Source organism: Arachis duranensis, chromosome 8 (genome assembly GCF_000817695.3).
Source record: "Arachis duranensis cultivar V14167 chromosome 8, aradu.V14167.gnm2.J7QH, whole genome shotgun sequence".
Lineage (NCBI taxonomy): Eukaryota > Viridiplantae > Streptophyta > Magnoliopsida > Fabales > Fabaceae > Arachis > Arachis duranensis.
Genome location: NC_029779.3, coordinates 11,134,882 through 11,153,675, shown reverse-complemented (window position 1 = coordinate 11,153,675; position 18,794 = coordinate 11,134,882). Strand labels below are relative to the sequence as shown.

At 32.8% G+C, this 18,794-nt stretch overlaps 1 protein-coding gene across 1 annotated transcript; it reads left to right on the top strand.

Moving 5' to 3' along the window:
- Positions 1-4,773: 4,773 nt before the first annotated feature.
- LOC107460814 (DIS3-like exonuclease 2) lies at positions 4,774-11,221 on the top strand. The gene is made up of 7 exons (XM_016079224.3): positions 4,774-5,192; positions 5,279-5,613; positions 5,710-5,763; positions 5,849-5,917; positions 6,571-8,859; positions 9,434-9,505; positions 10,353-11,221. The coding sequence occupies exons 1-7, from the start codon at positions 5,048-5,050 to the stop codon at positions 10,716-10,718; spliced, it is 3,330 nt and encodes a 1,109-aa protein (XP_015934710.1). The 5' UTR covers positions 4,774-5,047; the 3' UTR covers positions 10,719-11,221.
- Positions 11,222-18,794: the final 7,573 nt, after the last annotated feature.

Below are 18,794 nucleotides of genomic sequence, written 5' to 3'. Positions count from 1 at the left end.
TCCAGAAGTAACCTTTCAGAAAATTTCGAACAAGAGAAGGAGATGGCAGCCGAACCCAATAATGATAATCCAAGGAGGATGCTTGGTGACTTTACCAAACCCACGTCCAAATTTGATGGAAGAAGCATCTCTATTCCTGCCATTGGAGCAAACAATTTTGAGCTGAAACCTCAGCTAGTTGCCTTAATGCAACAAAACTGCAAGTTTTATGGACTTCCATCTGAAGATCCTTACTAGTTTTTAACTGAGTTCTTGCAGATCTGTAAGACTGTTAAGACTAATGGAGTAGATCCTGAAGTCTACAAGCTCATGCTTTTCCCTTTTGCTATAAGAGACAGAGCTAGAGCATGGTTGGACTCACAATTTGCTGTAAGAGACAGAGCTAGAATATGGTTGGATTCACAACCTAAGGATAGCCTGGACTCATGGGATAAGCTGGTCACGGCCTTCTTGAATAAATTCTATCCTCCTCAAAAGCTGAGCAAGCTTAGAGTGGATGTTCAGACCTTCAAACAAAAAGAAGGTGAATCCCTCTATGAAGCTTGGGAAAGATACAAGCAGTTGACCAAAAAGTATCCATCTGACATGTTTTCAGAATGGACCATATTAGATATATTCTATTATGGTCTATCTGAATTTTCAAAAATGTCATTGGACCATTCAGCAGGTGGATCCATTCACCTAAAGAAAACACCTGCAGAAGCTCAAGAGCTTATTGACATGGTTGCAAATAACCAATTCATGTACACTTCTGAGAGGAATTCCATTAATAATGGGACGTCTCAAAGGAAGGGAGTTCTTGAAATTGATGCTCTGAATGCCATATTGGCTCAGAACAAAGTGTTGACTCAGCAAGTCAACATTTTTTCTCAAAGTCTGAATGGATGGCAAAATGCATCCAACAGTACTAAAGAGGCAGCTTCTGAAGAAGCTTATGATCCTGAGAACCCTGCAATAGTAGAGGTAAATTATATGGGTGAACCTTATGGAAACACCTATAATCCATCATGGAGAAATCATCCAAATTTCTCATGGAAGGATCAACAAAAGCCTCAACAAGGCTTTAACAATGGTGGACGCAATAGGCTAAGCAATAGCAAGCCTTTTCCATCATCTTCTCAGCAACAGACAGAGAATTCTGAACAAAACACTTCTAATTTAGCCAATTTAGTCTCTGATCTGTCAAAGGCCACTTTCAGTTTCATGAGTGAAACAAGATCCTCCATCAGAAATTTGGAGGCACAAGTGGGCCAGCTGAGAAGTTACGACACATGGAAGATTGCTGTAAGGGTTTGGTGAAGTTTCATTCTTCCCTCATCTATGTGTGCTTCAATTTCGTTTCTGTTAAAATAGAGGGGAAGAAAGGATTTGGGCTCACTTAAAAGGGTTGGTCCGGTTGGACCGATAGCCTGGTTTGGGCTCTGTTCAACCGGTTCAGTCTGTTTGGTCCAATCTTAGACCGATTTTTTCGAAATTAGTGTCAAAATTCTCATTTCGTTGAGCTCTATCCTAATTTAATATTATTTTTACATTTCTAATCTTTCTTATTAAAAACTAAATTATTGACTAATTATCTACTAATTTATTAGGGTTTACAGTCCTTTTTACCAAATTTTTTATTTTTATTACTAAATTATCCTTACTAAAAAATTAAAAAAAAAAGAAAAAAAACGTGTAAAGGGGAAAGGGGGAAGGGAAAACGCAAAGGGAGAAGGGGGGTTTGGAAAGAAGATGGGGAAGAGAAGGGGAGGGGACTTCATCGCTGTCGCTGCTGCTCTTTGCCACCGCTGCCGCTGCTCCTCATCGTTTAGTCATCGCATCTACGCCAGATCTCACCGCTGCTCCTTTTCCTAGCTCAATGTCGACGGCAGATCCGTGAGGATGGATGTCACGCGCCGCTCGCCATTTTTTGGTTTTTTCTAGTTCTGCTGCTTCTGCTTTTGATTATAAATTTTTTTGGTTTCTGTTCTTTTTATTCCATTATCCATTGTTTTTTTTAGTTCTGAGTTCTGGGTTTTTTTCTGAGTTTTGGATTCTGAGTTCAAGGTTCTGAGGTTCTGAGTTTTGATGATGATGATGATGATTTTTTGAGTTCTAGGATTTTGTTTGTTCTTTTGTTGTTGTTGTTCTTGTGCTTGTAGCTGCTTTTGCTGTTGTTCTTTGGATTCCATTGTTATTCTTTGCTTCTGGTCATTGGTATTGCTTCTGCTTCTGTTCTGCTTCAGCTTCTGGTTTAGTTTCTACATTTGGTTGATTTTGGGAAAGAAAGGGAAGGGTATTTTCGTTTTAAGGACGATTGTAAAACAAACTGAAACCTTCGGGATTATTTTGTAGCAAAAAAAGGCCGGGGACGAAATAAATTTTCATCCTCTACGTTAGGGACCAAAATCATACTTAACCCTTATCAGAACTAACCTGGTGATCGAACCGATTAAATTATTGGTTTATTAATTTATTGATTCAACCGATAAGTTATTGGTCCAATTGACAAAACCAGTCTCATGTAAATAAAAAATATAAAATAGTAAAAAATCTAAAATTAAAATTTAAAATACATATTTTTACTAACATTTTAAGAAGAATTAAGTCTCGAATTCTATAAATAGCTAATAGAAAGATAGACATAAAATTAGTCTATACTACTATAATAGTATCTTAATTGAACACAATAAGAATAACAATCTATGAACTATATCCAAAGAGTAATTTTAAAGTTTGAATCTCTTTATATAATTAAATAATTATATATAAATTTTGAATATAAAAAATATTAAATTAAGTATTTTTGCGTATGTGTTTGTGCGTGAGTGCGTGCGTGCGGGTGAGCGGATGGAAGTTTGCGGGCGTGCGTGTGTGTATTAGTTAGGATATTATATAACATATAATATATACCACCATAAAAAGGATGAATGATACCAACAAAACATATTAGTGCAATGGTGGTTAGCTTTGCCTTCATACAAGGAGCTAAGTTTGACTCCTACCTCTTGCACTCCATTTTTAAAAAATTCCCAACCCTGCTCGCTGATGCTAGCATGACGTCGTCAATAGGCAGATTGACCTTGATTGCGCTTGTTTGATCGGACTAATTTGATTCAGGTTCGTGCGGTTTTAACCGGTTTATTTTTTCAAGCGGTCAATACACTAAATCGAACTGTAAAGGATTCGATTCATTGGTTTTTTGATCAAACTATCCGTTCTGATTCGGTTTTAATAACTATGATAACATTATCCTAAAATAGAAACATTCACTCAAATACTCTCACACTATTACTATTCATCATGCATAACCCTGCTAGCCTTAACCACAAACAACATTCCCTCTTTGATCTAGGAATCGAAATCTATCGCTTCACCTTCAATTCCACTTTTCCTCGACTAGACACATGCTCCTCTTTTTCTTTTCTCCACTTCAACACTTGTGCGCCAAAATGCACTGTTTTGAAAGTCAGGACTTTTGCCTTTACGACCTTCGTCAACGACTTTAACAGAGCGGTTAAGATAGGATTCTAATTAGCTTTACTTCGTTGAGGATTGATTCAATATGAGACACAATGACAATTGAAGTAGTGATGGGATTGGAAGGTGTGCTAGGAGTGGTGATGGGAATTGAATTGAGTGAGGAAAGATGATGACTTAGGTTTTGATTTTGTAAAGAAGCTGCGAGTAAGGAGAGTATTCGAAGAGAAAGAAGGGATTTAGATGACATTATTAATAGCATCTTTCATAGATTAATGTTTGGTTAGAAATATTAAACGGATATAATCTTTTATGTTAATAAAGTTCATTTAAATTAGTCACGGTCAGTATTATCAACACCTCAATATTTCATGATAAAAAATAGCTATTTACTCACAAAATAATTAAAGATTTTTAGAACTTATTTGAAAAGTTAGAAATTAAAATTCATTTAAGAGTTGAATTTTTTTCTTATTTTGGAACACCTAAATCTAAATGATTTAAATTTCTTTGAGAATTTCAATTCTCATTTTTTCTTTATTTATAAACAAAATTAAAAGAAGTTTGATTTTTAAATCAACTCTCACACTCTTTAAACTTAAAGTCTATTTTATTAATATATCATAATTATTTCAAATAATAAAATTGAGTTTTAAATAATTTTTTTTAAATAATTAATATAAAAAAAGGAATTATTTTTTTATATTAAATGGTTTCAAACAAACTTTTATACACAAGCTTTCTAGAGGTGCAGAAAAGCTACATAAAGTGGCTCACTAAATATCTTTTCACATTGTTTCTTGCTGCTTCCTCCTATGCCCATATGGTGTTTCTTAGAAGTGACAATGACTCCATGAGTAGAGAGGGGCAAGATATAAGCTCCACTCTAATTTTATTTTTCGGTTTAAAATTTTAACATTAATTCTATTATATTCTAAATCTCTTAATTCGATTACATCTTATTCACATAAAACAAATTTATTTTTACAAATTCAATATTTAATCTTTTCATATTTCATATTAAATATTATTTTCATATTATTAGAAATTGAAGATTGGTGACAATAAATATTTTTGCAAAAGATAAATCCACTCGTCCATCGTATAATAAGAGTGCAAATTGATGGATACAATAGGCCCAACATTCCAACCTAATGCGGGTCGAGTTCGGTGGGCCTTTATTTACTTGTCATAAATAAAAATTAAGAAATAAAAAAAAAGAAATTTAAAAAAGTGGTAAGAAAAAGTAAAATTAAAAAAAAAAGAAAAAGAAAAAAAGAAGAAATTAGGAGGGAGGGAAAGAAAATGGATAGTCGGCGCCAATGTCCCCGCCGACCAATGATAAGGTCCTTTTCTTTTCCTTTCCACTTCCAATCTCCTCTCTTTATTCACTCCTTCCTAACTTGCTTCTCTTAAAATCTTTCTCTGTTCTCTAATCTAACATCTTCTTTCCCTTCTTCTCAATCTTTTTCATTCCTCCCAACCCTATATATCCATAGATTTTTTCACTTATTAGGGTTCTTTCTCTTCTATTTATTCTTTTTTTTAAATAATTGATTTTTTTCTCCCTACTTCTACGGGGGCAACTATGAAAGCCGCAACTGAACAATCCACTGTTGAGGGCTTTGATAATAATAATAATAATAATAATATTAATAATAATGTGGAAAAGGAGAAGAAGAAGAAACGACGTTCCAATCGTCGTTCCAAACAAAACCCTACTTCCTCCTCAGGTGCACTCTTTCGCCTTTCTTTTTCTGCTTCAATCTCTTTACTTTTTATCAATTTTCACATTGAAGATAACATAGTTTCTATTCAGCGAACGAGATCTGTAGCGTATCGTCGGAATTCTTTGGTGACGGCACTGCGGCGCCTACTCCGACGGCTTCCCCAATGAAGCAGCAAGGTGACAATGCTCCTTACTGTTACGATCATCAACACGATGATACAACTTTGGTTTCGATTCCGGCAGCGGCAGCCCCAATGCATATCAACGAGCAATCGCCGCCGCAATTCGTCGATGCGCAAACACAAGATTCATGGAATGGTTGGAACGGAGATTTGGTCCCTTCTCCCCCTCAGATAGGGTTTTGCCCCCAAAGGTGTTATTTTAGTCCACACTGGCCCATGGAAGCTGTTGAGATGGCACTCGAGGTTAGATCGTTGCACTGGACTGAAAAATTGATCAATATGCTACTGTTACTAGGAATTGAACTGTGCTTACTCAAATAGATTTTTTTTTTTTGGCAGAAGGGTGATGTTTTTAAAGCTTCCTTTCGAGTGAATGCTCACAACAGACTTGAGGTTTTCTATCATTCTAGTTAATTCAGTTTGAGCTTCCTGGTACTCTAATTGTAGTGATTATTAAAAACATTTGCTGCACATGTAGGCATACTGCAAAGTTGACGGATTGCCAACAGATGTACTCATTAGCGGAATTCCAGCCCAGAACAGAGCTGTAAGTATGGGATTTTATCATGCTTTATATTTTAGATGTTTATTGTTTCTTTATGAAATCTTCTTGGGTGTTCAGCAGAATGATGGAGAATAAAACTAACACATTTATTTATTTATTAAAAAAAATGAAAAAAGAAGAAAGTATTCATGTGCCCATATAAAAATTCAATAATATAAGGTAATGAGTTTGATTTTAATTCAATTCATTATTATGTATAAGCAATTTATGTTGTTGTCTCTTACTTTTTAACATTGAAGAATCTAAACACTGAGAATCATACTAAGCTGATGGTGGGAACAAGGATTTATGAAATACATTACATAGCATAACTATATGTAGTGTTAATTATACATGGTCTTGGTGGGGCATATACTCCCGGCACATACAATCTAGGTGCATCCCTTCTTATGGACTTCTCTCTGTAATTTTGCATGTATATGATTTTCTTGTTGGCATTAGGATTAGGATAAAATTCTTTCATCTCCTTTGCTACTTATTTTTAGGGTCATTTATAGGGTCATTTATAAGCATGACTTTTTGATGGAGCTGGCAAGCTGCAGTGCTACTTCGTTAGTTGATGCAGTAACAAAAATTTGACTTACTGTGGCTTTTACATTTATCTAGAAGAGGTTAACGTTGACTGTGCTATGCAGGTGGAAGGTGACATTGTTGCTATTACAATGGATTCATTCTCATCGTGGACAAAAATGAAAGGATCTAACAGAACTTGCAACAATTATGCAACACCAGAAGATTGTAGCCTCCTCACAGAAGCTGATGATGTGGCTGGCAATATCTATAAAGGAAAAGGCGAGTTAGATAAAGATAAAGATACCAATTATGACTCTGCTGATTGCAGAAACCGCCCTAGTCAAAACCAGGAGGATACTGAGGTCTATCCCAACCCTAATGATAGTTGTCATTTTCCTGAAAAGAAGTATGCCTATGAAGATAGTGGTTCCCTGGGTCCAGTTTCACATTTAGATCCAGTTAGACCTGCCAATGATAGTTTTGATGGGCAGAACAATGCTGCTTTTGAATCTTTGAATATGAGTTCTTGTAGCAAACAAATTGAAGTAATCAGTGCAGTGCAAAAGATGTGCTCCTTAGTTAATGCTTTCCCTTCCAAAAGACCAACTGCCAGGGTGGTTGCTATAATTGAGAAGTCTCCACGTCGAGAGCGCATTGTAGGTCAACTCAATGTGAAGCAGTGGATATCTGTCAAGGGTGTAAGCAGAAAAGATGCAAAGAAAAATAAGAATCTGGTTTCTGATAATGAGTACATCCAGTTGACACCAATTGATCCAAAATTTCCTAAAATGATGCTTTTTGTTAGAGATTTGCCAGAACACATTAAGAAAAGACTACAAAGTGGTGATGTGACAACTGAAATGGATCTGATAGCAGCACAACTTTATGATTGGGGGGAAGAGAGTCTTTTTCCCAGAGCTCACATCTTGCATGTGTTTGGAAAAGGTAGCAAAGTTCAGACACATTTAGACGCAATTCTGTTTCAGAATACGATTTGTGAGTCTGAATTTTCACCTGAAGCTATGACTTGCCTACCATGTTTTCCATGGGAGGTGCCAGAAAAGGAATTGCAGAGTAGACTGGATCTTAGAAATCTCTGCATATTTACTATTGATCCTTCAACTGCCACTGATCTGGATGATGCACTGTCGATTGAGAAGTTACCTAATGGAAATTGTAGAGTAGGTGTCCACATTGCCGATGTATCATACTTTGTTTTACCAGGCACTGTCTTAGATGACGAGGCTCAGTTTAGGTCAACAACTGTCTATATGTTGCAAAAAAAGATACCAATGTTACCCGCATTATTTTCAGACAATATAGGCTCACTTAATCCTGGAGTGGATCGAGTGGCGGTTTCAATGCTCCTTGACATCAATCCTGCTGGGGATGTTGTGAACCGTTGGATTGGTCGTAGTGTTATCCAGTCTTGTTGTAAGCTTTCATACGAACTTGCTCAGAATATTATTGATGGGGCAGTTGATTTTGAAAGTTCAAACATCATAGGAGAGAGCTACCCAAAGGTGCATGGTCAATTTGGATGGCCTGACATTATTACTTCTGTGAAGAGCTTATGTGAAATTTCAAATGTTTTGAAACAAAAGAGGTTCAATGATGGGGCTCTAAGGCTTGAAAATCCTAAAGTTGCTTTCCTGTTTGATGAGTATGGACTTCCTTATGACCTTATACTTTCTGAACGGAAAGAATCAAATTTTCTTGTTGAGGAATTTATGCTTTTGGCCAATACAACAGCTGCTGAAGTCATTTGTAGAGTTTATCCTGATAATGCATTATTGCGAAGGCATCCTGAACCTAATATGCGAAAACTGAGAGATTTTGTGGCATTCTGTCAGAAGCATGGTTTAAAATTGGACACATCTTCGTCTGGCCAGTTCCATCGGTCACTAGAGCTGATTAAGGAAAAGCTGAAGGATGACTCTGTGCTCTTTGATATTCTTATTTCCTATGCGACAAGACCAATGCAGTTGGCATGTTACTTCTGTAGTGGTCAGTTAAAGGAAAGGAAGCATGAGTGGGGTCATTATGCATTAGCTGTTCCTTTTTACACTCACTTTACATCACCACTGCGGCGGTATCCTGATATTGTTGTTCATAGGACACTACTTGCTGCTTTGGAGGCTGAGGAATTATATCTAAAGCATCGTAAGGCATTGCTAGTTAACAAGGAAGAGGAATTGCAGCGATGTTTCACAGGCATTATCTTTGATAAGAATGCTGCAGAATCTGTGGAAGGCAGGGAAGCTCTATCAGCTGCAGCTTCAAAACATGGAGTCCCATCCACAGAAATACTTGCAGATGTTGCTGCTTATTGCAATGAGAGAAAACTAGCCAGTCGAAATGTTAAAGATGCTTGTGATAAACTTTACATGTGGCATTTCTTGAAGAAGGAGGTAAAGTTGTTGCTGAATCATGCTCCTAATTTCTGTTATTCAATTGCAATTCTAGATTTAGATTATTTGATCATTTTTATTAATATATGAAGCTTATAGTAGCTAAGAACCTGATTTATTGTGCTTTATACTGTCACTGAGTTTTTAATAGTGACATTGGATTGCTTTTATAATCCTTTGAACGCCTTCTTCTCCTTTTCCCCAACAACACTATTTGTGCTCGAGAAAGGTGGCATGGTTTCAGTTTATATTTGATATTGGGATCTGACTTAATGTGGCAATGATTTCTTAATTTAGAATGTCTTGTTTTAATTATACAGATTGTCTCCTACATATTGTTAAGAAGTGCTATGGTCCTAGGCAAGTTTGTTATGTCATTCATGATGTTCTAAAGATTTGAAGTTATATTAACTAGTAACTGGTTTTTGGGGCTATAAATCTCAATTCTTTCCAAACATTTCATAAACTACTGTTATTTATGAAACTCCTGTTTGTTATATTGAGAAGCTTTTTGTTGTTTATGACGTGTTTTATTCATAAAACTTGATTCTGAATACTTTCTTCTATATTGCAGATCTTATTGTCTGAAGCAAGGGTTCTGGGACTGGGCCCAAGATTCATGTCAATCTATATTCAGAAGCTAGCTGTAAGTAACTTGCAACTCTATTTATTTCTGCTTTGCACATAGAGAAGCATTTTGGAAGAATAATCAAATTATCACTAGAATAACTGAAGGGCTTAATACTTGCGTAGTTCTATTTCAATTGATTCCTGGAATATACCCCCCACCCCACCGTTCAAGAAAAAGAGAGAACTTTTATCTCTTAGCAGCCAACTGTAGCATATAATTTTCAGTTTAGTTTATATAAGTAACTTCTAATTGCATTCATCGCTAGTTTCTGTTTAGTACAGGTGCCTGTAATTTTATTATTTTTTTTACTTTTTTTCTTATTATTTTCCCCTAAAGTGGAATTTCTTCCATTTCATCACCAAGTAAGAGAAAGCTTAATGCATTCAGGATTTACTGCACATGATTGTTGAAGGCAGCATTTTTTTTTTTTTGCATTAGTCATTGTGAACAACTGTATTGTATTACTTGAACAGTCGGGTAAATGTTCTTATGGGGAAACAATTCCCATTTCTTAGACTAATTTATTTCAGACGATTAGAAAAATCTGATTAATTGTTCCTATTCCGTAGGCTTATTTGGAAGCTTATAATGGGCTAGAAGAATTACATTAGCTGCAAAATCATTTTGATCTAATTGCGTAACCTGAAATCTTGACATGTATGTCTCTTTTATGTTTGGACAGTGAACAATAAAGGGTTAGTCTTCGGTGACATCATGATTTGGCTTTAGATGCCAAACTTAGAATTTACATGTCTAACCTCGAGTCTTGACATGCATCTTTCGTACATGAAATGATGATGCAATGTGGTGCCTTTCTGTTGCATTTTGCTTTCATTGTTCTCATATGTATTCTCATGTTCAGATTGAGCAACGCATCTATTATGATGAAGTTGAAGGGTTATCAGTGGAGTGGCTCGAAGCAACATCATCGGTGGTGCTAAGTATGTCTGCTCATAGGCGTGCATTCCGGAGGGGTAGCCATAATAAATGGAGGGCGTTTGAAGAAGTTGCTTTCGTGGTTGATCCATATGACCTGAAAGTTGCATTGGATGGTTCTGATGGATGTGAGAACAGGGATCCCAATTCGAGGACCGAAATTGACCCTGCAGTTTTCCCTCTCACGGTACATCTTCTCTCAACAATTCCGGTGGTACTCCATGCTGTTGGTGGTGATGATGGACCCCTTGAAATTGGGGTGAGGCTGTACATGAGCTCGTATTACGGGTAACTTAGTAAGGATCCTGTTTGCAAAGAACAAGAAGTTACCTGGCGTTATTACTTTGCTCCATTGTAGATAAGTAGACTTTTCCACTTCTATATGAATATGCTTAAAAGGCCTTGCACTAAAATATGGGAGAGTTTGTTGTAGCCTATGTTTCTAACAGAAGCTTGCTGGAATTGGCCATTGTTTTTGTCGGCCTCTTCCATTGTATTATTCACTTGGTTAGCGCCACAAGGTTCTATTATGCCATTATATTGAGGCTGAGGACCTAATTTATACCTTTCTCCCTTTTATTTTTCATTTACCTTTTTGTTCCCCTTTGGGTCAACATAATCCCTTCCTAGTTTTCCTTGGTTTGACAACAGCCCAATGTTATTTTTTGGTTTGGGTTGGCAGATGTTGTAATGTTTACGTTAGTTCAAGAATCAAGATATCTCTGCATGTTTGTTTCTGATATTGGTAACTGATGCACCTTTCAGATGGAATAGTGACACTGCATTATTTTTCAAGACTACTAGCTGCAGTGTGATTTATTTTCGTTGTTGCTGTCTTCTTTTGGTTAAATCCTCTATATTTTTTTTGGGCATTGGGTTAAATCCTCTATATGTTAGGGTTATAAATGGTTTTGTTTAAAATATATTTTACTGACTATTTTTTGCCGAACTGTTCACTATTTATTTTCCTTTCTTTTGGGTCCTGCTCTTAGTTAAAGAATTTTTTGTTTGGGACTATGTTGAACAATTTTTAATGAAGGGATTATACTAGGGCCAATATAGACACACAAAAAAGAGGGTGGGTAACAAATTTAAGAGAGAGAAAAGAAGAGAAGGGGGAAGAGACTAAAGTTTCCTGCAAAAACAAAAAAGACAAGTTTGCTTGAATTGGCTTAGTTGAGTTTTGTGACAAATGATTAATTTAGTTTATCATTTACGTAATAATTGATGCTACCTAACCCTAAATGCAGCTACCTACTACAAAATTTTGAAATGGTATGTTAATACTAGTATAGGTTAACAAAACTATAATTGCGTGGAGTTAATATTTATATTTTAGCATCACATTTTATATGCTCTTTTGTGGAATTAAGAATTAGTTGCAACTTGCAAGAATATATTCTTCAAATTAATTGGAAAAGTAAATAGTACAATATAGTATTTGCTAACCGTTAGGTTTTAGGGCATTGCTTAAGGTGGAATTTTTATTTGGTAGAGACTCATGCAGTTTTTTTTGGTAAAATGGATAGTTCAAAATCTGTCTTTTTATGTATTTTTCCCATATAAATGGATTATAAGTATGTTAAAAATTTTAACTAATTTTCTTATAAAAACTTTTCTATTACGCATTTTAACTGGTGTTTTTATAACCTGATGTAAGTACCCAACATATATCAGTACCGAATAATATTTGCCCATCACTTTTATAGTATTATACGTGCTACACAGAAAATTGGAAACGCTAACTGTGCTCTTTACATAACAACCAAGGCATGAACAATCATGATTAATTTGCAGGACCTAATTGATTTAAGAATTCACAATCAGGAATCGACAACAGAAACATCAAGCATGTGCTAGTTTGTACATTAATTGTCACTGTGGGGGGCCAAGTTTCTGATTCCTCTTCTAATTTATTTGCTAGGAACCTCTTAATTAGTGAAGGCCATATATTCCTCAATAATTATGTGATTTTCTTAGCTTATTGCTATACAAATAAAATAAACAATCTTGGCTCTTTGCGAGATGCAGAGAATCTCTATAGCTTACTAGGTATATTCAGACACCACATATATTAATATCAACAGAGTTGACGAAAAAAATGGGGGGAAAAAGTTATTTGAACCTTTTTTTGGGTTAGTTTTTGTTTTCATAATAAATGAATAAGATGCAATGGATATCTAAATGTGCTCACAAAAATAGGTGATTTTGAAATATATAGTTATTAAAAATTCAATGGATCTTATTATGTATTAGTCCCTATTTTTATTGTATAACAATAATGTTTAGGAAACAAAAAAAATCAGTTAAAATAGTCTAAATTTGTCTTATTTAATATTAAATATTTATTAATATTAAAGAGACAAAAAAAATTAAAATTTATTATATTTAATATTTATTAATTATAACAATAATTAAAATTATTAAATAAGATGTTTAAATTATTTTTCCTCGGATATTATAATCCCTATATGCTTTCATCATCTTCAAAGTCATGCTGATGTGGATGTTCATCACTAAAGCAATAATCCATGTCTATTCTAATAGAGGATATGAAAACCCTAATTGCTCATTATTAGTATAATACACACCTTGCTCATGTTGCATGGAATCAAACAATGTCTTGAACATGTGGCAGTTTGGCTCCAATGAGGTCAAGGGAAAAATAAATGAAAACATGCATGCAATTAAAGCATATAATATTCATCACCTACGATTACTCTATTATGTGTCCATTGATTAATGGAAGAAGGGTTAGCATGTTTAGCTATAATTAGGTTTTTTTTTTCAAGAGTGCATATTTAATTTAATACTTGGACTTACCTAATTTGGCTTGACCTAACTAGCTAGGGTGACTCACTTGTTTCATGCGTGCATGATGATGGATGGAATCAAAAGTTTCTAATAATATGCATTTTTGCTAGATTATTAGTTTCTAGCTAGCTGCTACCCTTTGAAATTTCAAAAGAAAATAAAATGAAGACGAAAAATGCTACCTTTTTTATAATTAAAGAAAATGGCATGTGTGTGATCAATCTGTTATTTAAAACTTTTAACACATATTAGGTATGATTTATACTATTTTCCAAAAAATTATATATATTTATATTTAATTATGTTATGTATATATTAAAATCAGCTAAGAAATGATAGAATATCGAAAGATGTTACACTAAGGGCTTGGTTTGTAACCCTCTCTAAAATATTAAGAGGTTTTGGATTTTTTTAGTACAAAATCAAACTCCTCACTTTTTATCAGATACACTAATTTTTTTGTTACATTCCTTCTTGCATATGTAGATGACATTTTAATAATTGGGGATAATGCTCAAGAACTATATCATGTTATTATGCAATTGAATTCAATTTTTTCGTTAAAAGATTTGGGTAAGTTTAATCACTTTCTTGAATTGAAAGCCATTCATACAGATGATCATCAGATTTTGTTAACATAACAGTAAGTATGCTACTGATTTATTAACTAAAACTAATATGCTAACTACTAACATAGTCCCTAATCTTAATGGTTTCCTCAAATAAATTGAGTAAAAATGACTCTAATCCTTTTTATGAGCCTAAGAAGTACAGGTCTATTTATTACTGGAGTACTGCAATACTTAACCTTAATAAGACCAGACATTACATTTGCTGTAAGCAAAGTATGTCACTACATGCATAATCCAACTATAAATCATTGAAAAGTTATAAAGAGGATCCTGTGCTACATTAAAGCTACATTATATCAAGGAATGTTATTTACTAAAAGCACTTTTTCGATTACTCTCTTTTGTAAATGCGGATTGGAGTGCTGATATTGATGATCGAAAGTTAATGACAAGCTACTGTGTATACCTTGGCAAGAATCTAATTGTATCGAAATACAATAAACAGCAAACTGTTAGCAGGTCCAGTACAGAGGCTGAATTTTATGCTCTGACAATCGTGCAATCTGAACTTGTGTGAACTCAGAATCTGTTTCATAAACTGAAGATCTGGATTCCTATAGTTCCCACAATCTATTGTGATAATTAGAGTGCTTGTTTGCTTGCTGTCAATCTCATTCTATATAGCAAATCCAAGCACTTTGAACTTGATCTTTATTTTGTTAAAGAGCAAGTCATAAATAAAAAGTTGTATATTATACACATACATGCTCTCGAGATTCCTTCAATATTCACCTTCTTGATCTCCAAGAACTTCAGTTGACTCGAGTTTGAGCTTACGAAATAGGCTCAATTATTAATGAGTTGAGTCATAAGTCAAGCTTACTTTTTGTGAGTTGAGTTTGACTTGGTCTAGATCGACTCACCTTGACTCACTTTTAACTCTATGCATTATCAGTGTAAAGCACTTTTATATGTATATCCAATAATTACATAACCCCACATCATTAAAAATAACAATTATTTTTATTGACCACGTAGATAGTCATATAAAGAAACAGATGTGATTACACGATTATAAGAATTTATATTGTCAATATATCAAAATTAAACTCTTTATAAATATTAAGAATAAATACTACTTTTATGTTAAATAGACATTAAAAATAAAAAATACTTAATTCAACAGAAGTTGATGAATTAAGATGGACGGTAGGAGTAGTAAAAAAGAAAAGCACCTTTTTCCCCCTTTAGCTGGGAGAATTTAAGAATTTTTCGAGATTTGATAAAACGATGAAGGAAAGTAACAGATTTTAATGTTTACTCACATTGTTAAGAAAATATCTTATGGTGAGAAAATTTGAACTTCAACTTTAACTTCAATTCGACAGCATCATCTCTTAAAATCTTAATAATGTTAATGAAAATCTTCAAAGGATTTGGATTCCTTATTTTCGTTTATCTTATTTTGTGATGTGACGTTTAAGATCTATAGGTCACTTAACAATTTAAGAAATAAAATCTTGTGACTTACTATTTTATTCTTCTTTATTCATGCATTAATTACATGTATATTCACTCCTGTTTTATTATAATAGATCAATAGTAACCGAACATTTCTACAGAGAAACTCTAAATTCAAATTACATTAACTATCTCTATATTCTCAAAATCTCAAATTACTGTTAATATATATTTAAACAGATCTATAAATAAAATAAATAATTAAGAAGTTAAAAATTATAAATATTAAATTAAATAGGATAGTTTTAGATTATTGTATTTCTAATATTATTTAAATATTATTGGTAAAACTCTACTTTTAATTTATTAAATTTTTTTTCGTGAGCAAAATTCATCTCATATTATGGTTGGAAAAAATTGATATGACATTTTAACAAACCCTAATTAGTGACACAAGTAATTTTGGTTGCCGCCCTAATTAACAATGGGATTAAGTTTTATGACTCTCAAATGGGGAACTTGCCTCAAAAAGAAGGGACTGCCTCGCTGTCTTGGCTTTGAGGAACATGTCGGCCATTTCACTAAGTAATAATTAATTACTACTATTTTTTTTTCATTTCAATTAAAATTATGTCTAACATCTTATATCGGATAAATATATATAAATAATTTTTATTATATTGAAATAATAATATTAGCAAATATAATATTAGATTATTCCATTTAAATATTTATTTTATTTTATATTTATTATAGAATGTATCAAATAAAATAAAAAGTAATAAATTTTAATAATTTTTAACTATTATTTTTTTGTTATTAAATATATCCGTAAAATAATATAAACTTTACTGTATGATATATAATTCGAACATATCAAGTCTACCGTTGACTTTTTAGTTCTAGTCCACTAGTCACTAGTACATTAGGAGCTATATTTATATATATATTCATTTAATTATATATAGCACTCTCTTATTATGGGTTGTGCTCAATTATTTAATGGCGTGCGCATGGCAATCTATGACAAATGGTTTTACAAACTTCTTATTCGAATAAACCAAAGAAATCAGTGTCATTTTCTGACATGATTTTGTTTTAGTATTATAGGAGTAACATATAATTTATGACTTTTCTTTGGTTCACATGTTTGCCGCCCTGAAACATGATATCTATCTTGGGAAGTTTACTGCTCATAAATTTCAATAATAATTGTTACATGTATAATTATTTTATTACTTGGTGCTTGAAATTAAATGTCTGAAATATTTTTGACATTTTGCTTTGTGTAACTAAGAGGTTGGGGATGTGTATGGTTCGGTTTGGTCTGAAAATTTAGTTTGGTCTTGAATATTTTAGGAATTAATTTTGTGTGATTTTATCGAGTTTAAGATCGAATAAGAGTTTTAAAAATAGACCTGGTCATTATTTTGAGTCGGGTCTGGGCCATAGTTCAAGTCATTCGAACTCGGTTCGGTGACCCGGTCATCATACACAATTAATATTTTGTGTTATTAGTGATGGATGATGGCTATTTTTATGTAGAATTTAAGTATTGTAAACCTTAATATTCTATGTTATTAGTAACTATAAGATTATAAATTAATGTTTTATATTTAAAATGCATAAGATTTTAGACTAATGCATAATATTGTGTTATTACTTATTTGTATTGATTTAAATATTTGGTGTAATAATATTATTATTAGACAATATTAGACCCGGTATATATTTCGAGTCAGATTTGAGTCATATCAAATTTTATTTTAGCCGATCCATAAACACCCTACTAAGATGTGAAATTAAATGTCCGAACGAGATTAAATATCTAACAAAAGGCTTGGCATCATATTTTATATCAAAATTAAATGCTGAAAAACAGACTAAAAACTTTAGAAGAACTAATTAACCATATCTTAACATGTGTAAACCTTTAGAAAGGCAATGTATACTTTAGAAGAACTAATATCATATTATTTTATATTAATGTTTGGCTAAGAATTTCACTTAATTATTGTTAACTAATATGAGAAGTATGACAACTCCTTAGGTACGTAGAAAGGCAATGTATACCATACGAAGCCTCATTAGTGTTTAAATTAACATAATTCACGGGTGCTTTTTCATTGTATTTCAAGACGATGATTAGGTATATATTGCCTTTTTTTTTAATATACAAATTTGTAGAGTTGGGTATATGGGTTGTATATATATACTAAAATTAACTATTAAATTTAGTTAGATCACTAGTATAAAATAAATATTAAAAAAAATTCAATTAAAATTTTAATAAAATTAAAAAAACTAATAAAATAATTAAACATTAATTAATCTCTAAATTAAGTCGAGGTAATTATTGTATCTAAGTATCTAACTAGTGGTGGCGTTATTATTAATTAATTATTGTTGGTGTGATTCACGCCATTCTCTCCCTGGCGTGGCTGATCATTATTTAAAACCGAAAATGAGAGTTTTTGATAATGAAAACGCTATCAAAACTATATGTGCCCTTAGAGGTAGACACACTTAATTTATGTTTTTTCATGGTAACAACTAAACCTATGATCATGAATTCATCATCATCCAGTGGCTATTATTGTGAACGCGAATCTTTAAGCAGATAAATTTATTAGCGAAGGGTCATTCTAATTGAATTACACTTCTCCATTTAAAAATTAGAGCTGTAACAATCAATATAAGATTCTTCATCTAACACATACACCTCTTCGTTCAATTAAAAACTCATGGTTTGAAGAAAAATCCCAACCATAACGGTACGGTCATCATGGGATACCCACAAAGGAAACAATGCAAAGCAATCACTCAACTTTTTTAATTAAGTATGGTTAGAGAATGAAGTTGGTATATGCAAGAAATTCTGATGTTTAAATTAGCAAGAATTTTAAATTTATAAGTTAAGCTTAAAAAATACCTAAAGTGGTGGGTAGTTATTTTTCTAATGCGTAAAAAATTATAAGCCAGGATATGAACAATATCAAAATCAAACATCTATAACTAAAGAATTTAAGTTGGATCCTTGTTGTTTTTTCAAAATAATAAATAACATAGACAAGTAAAAAGAAGAAGAAAAGTCTATACAAAAAATTTAAATAAATTCAAAATAAATTCTTATTTAAAAAAGCACGTTAAAGATAAAATTATTTAAGTATAATTTATTTAGTTGTCTTACAGTATCTCTCAATTCGACAAGTTAAGGACTAATTCGTCGCAGATTTGAGCTTTATTTAAGAGTTTGTCGCTAGTTAATGAGTTGCATGCACAAAGCGAGATACAAACTCTCGACACTTATTTAAGTAGACGAGTGAATTGACCACTCAATTAATTCAAATTAATTCATAGATCAAAACTTAAATTTTTATATATATTTTTTTATCAAATTAAATTTAAAAAAAATTGATGACAAGTATAATCATTTTTGAATCCAAAGAAATTAAGCTTACAATTACAATCAATTAAAATTAAAACTAAACGCATAGCATGGCATGCATGCTGCGTCACAT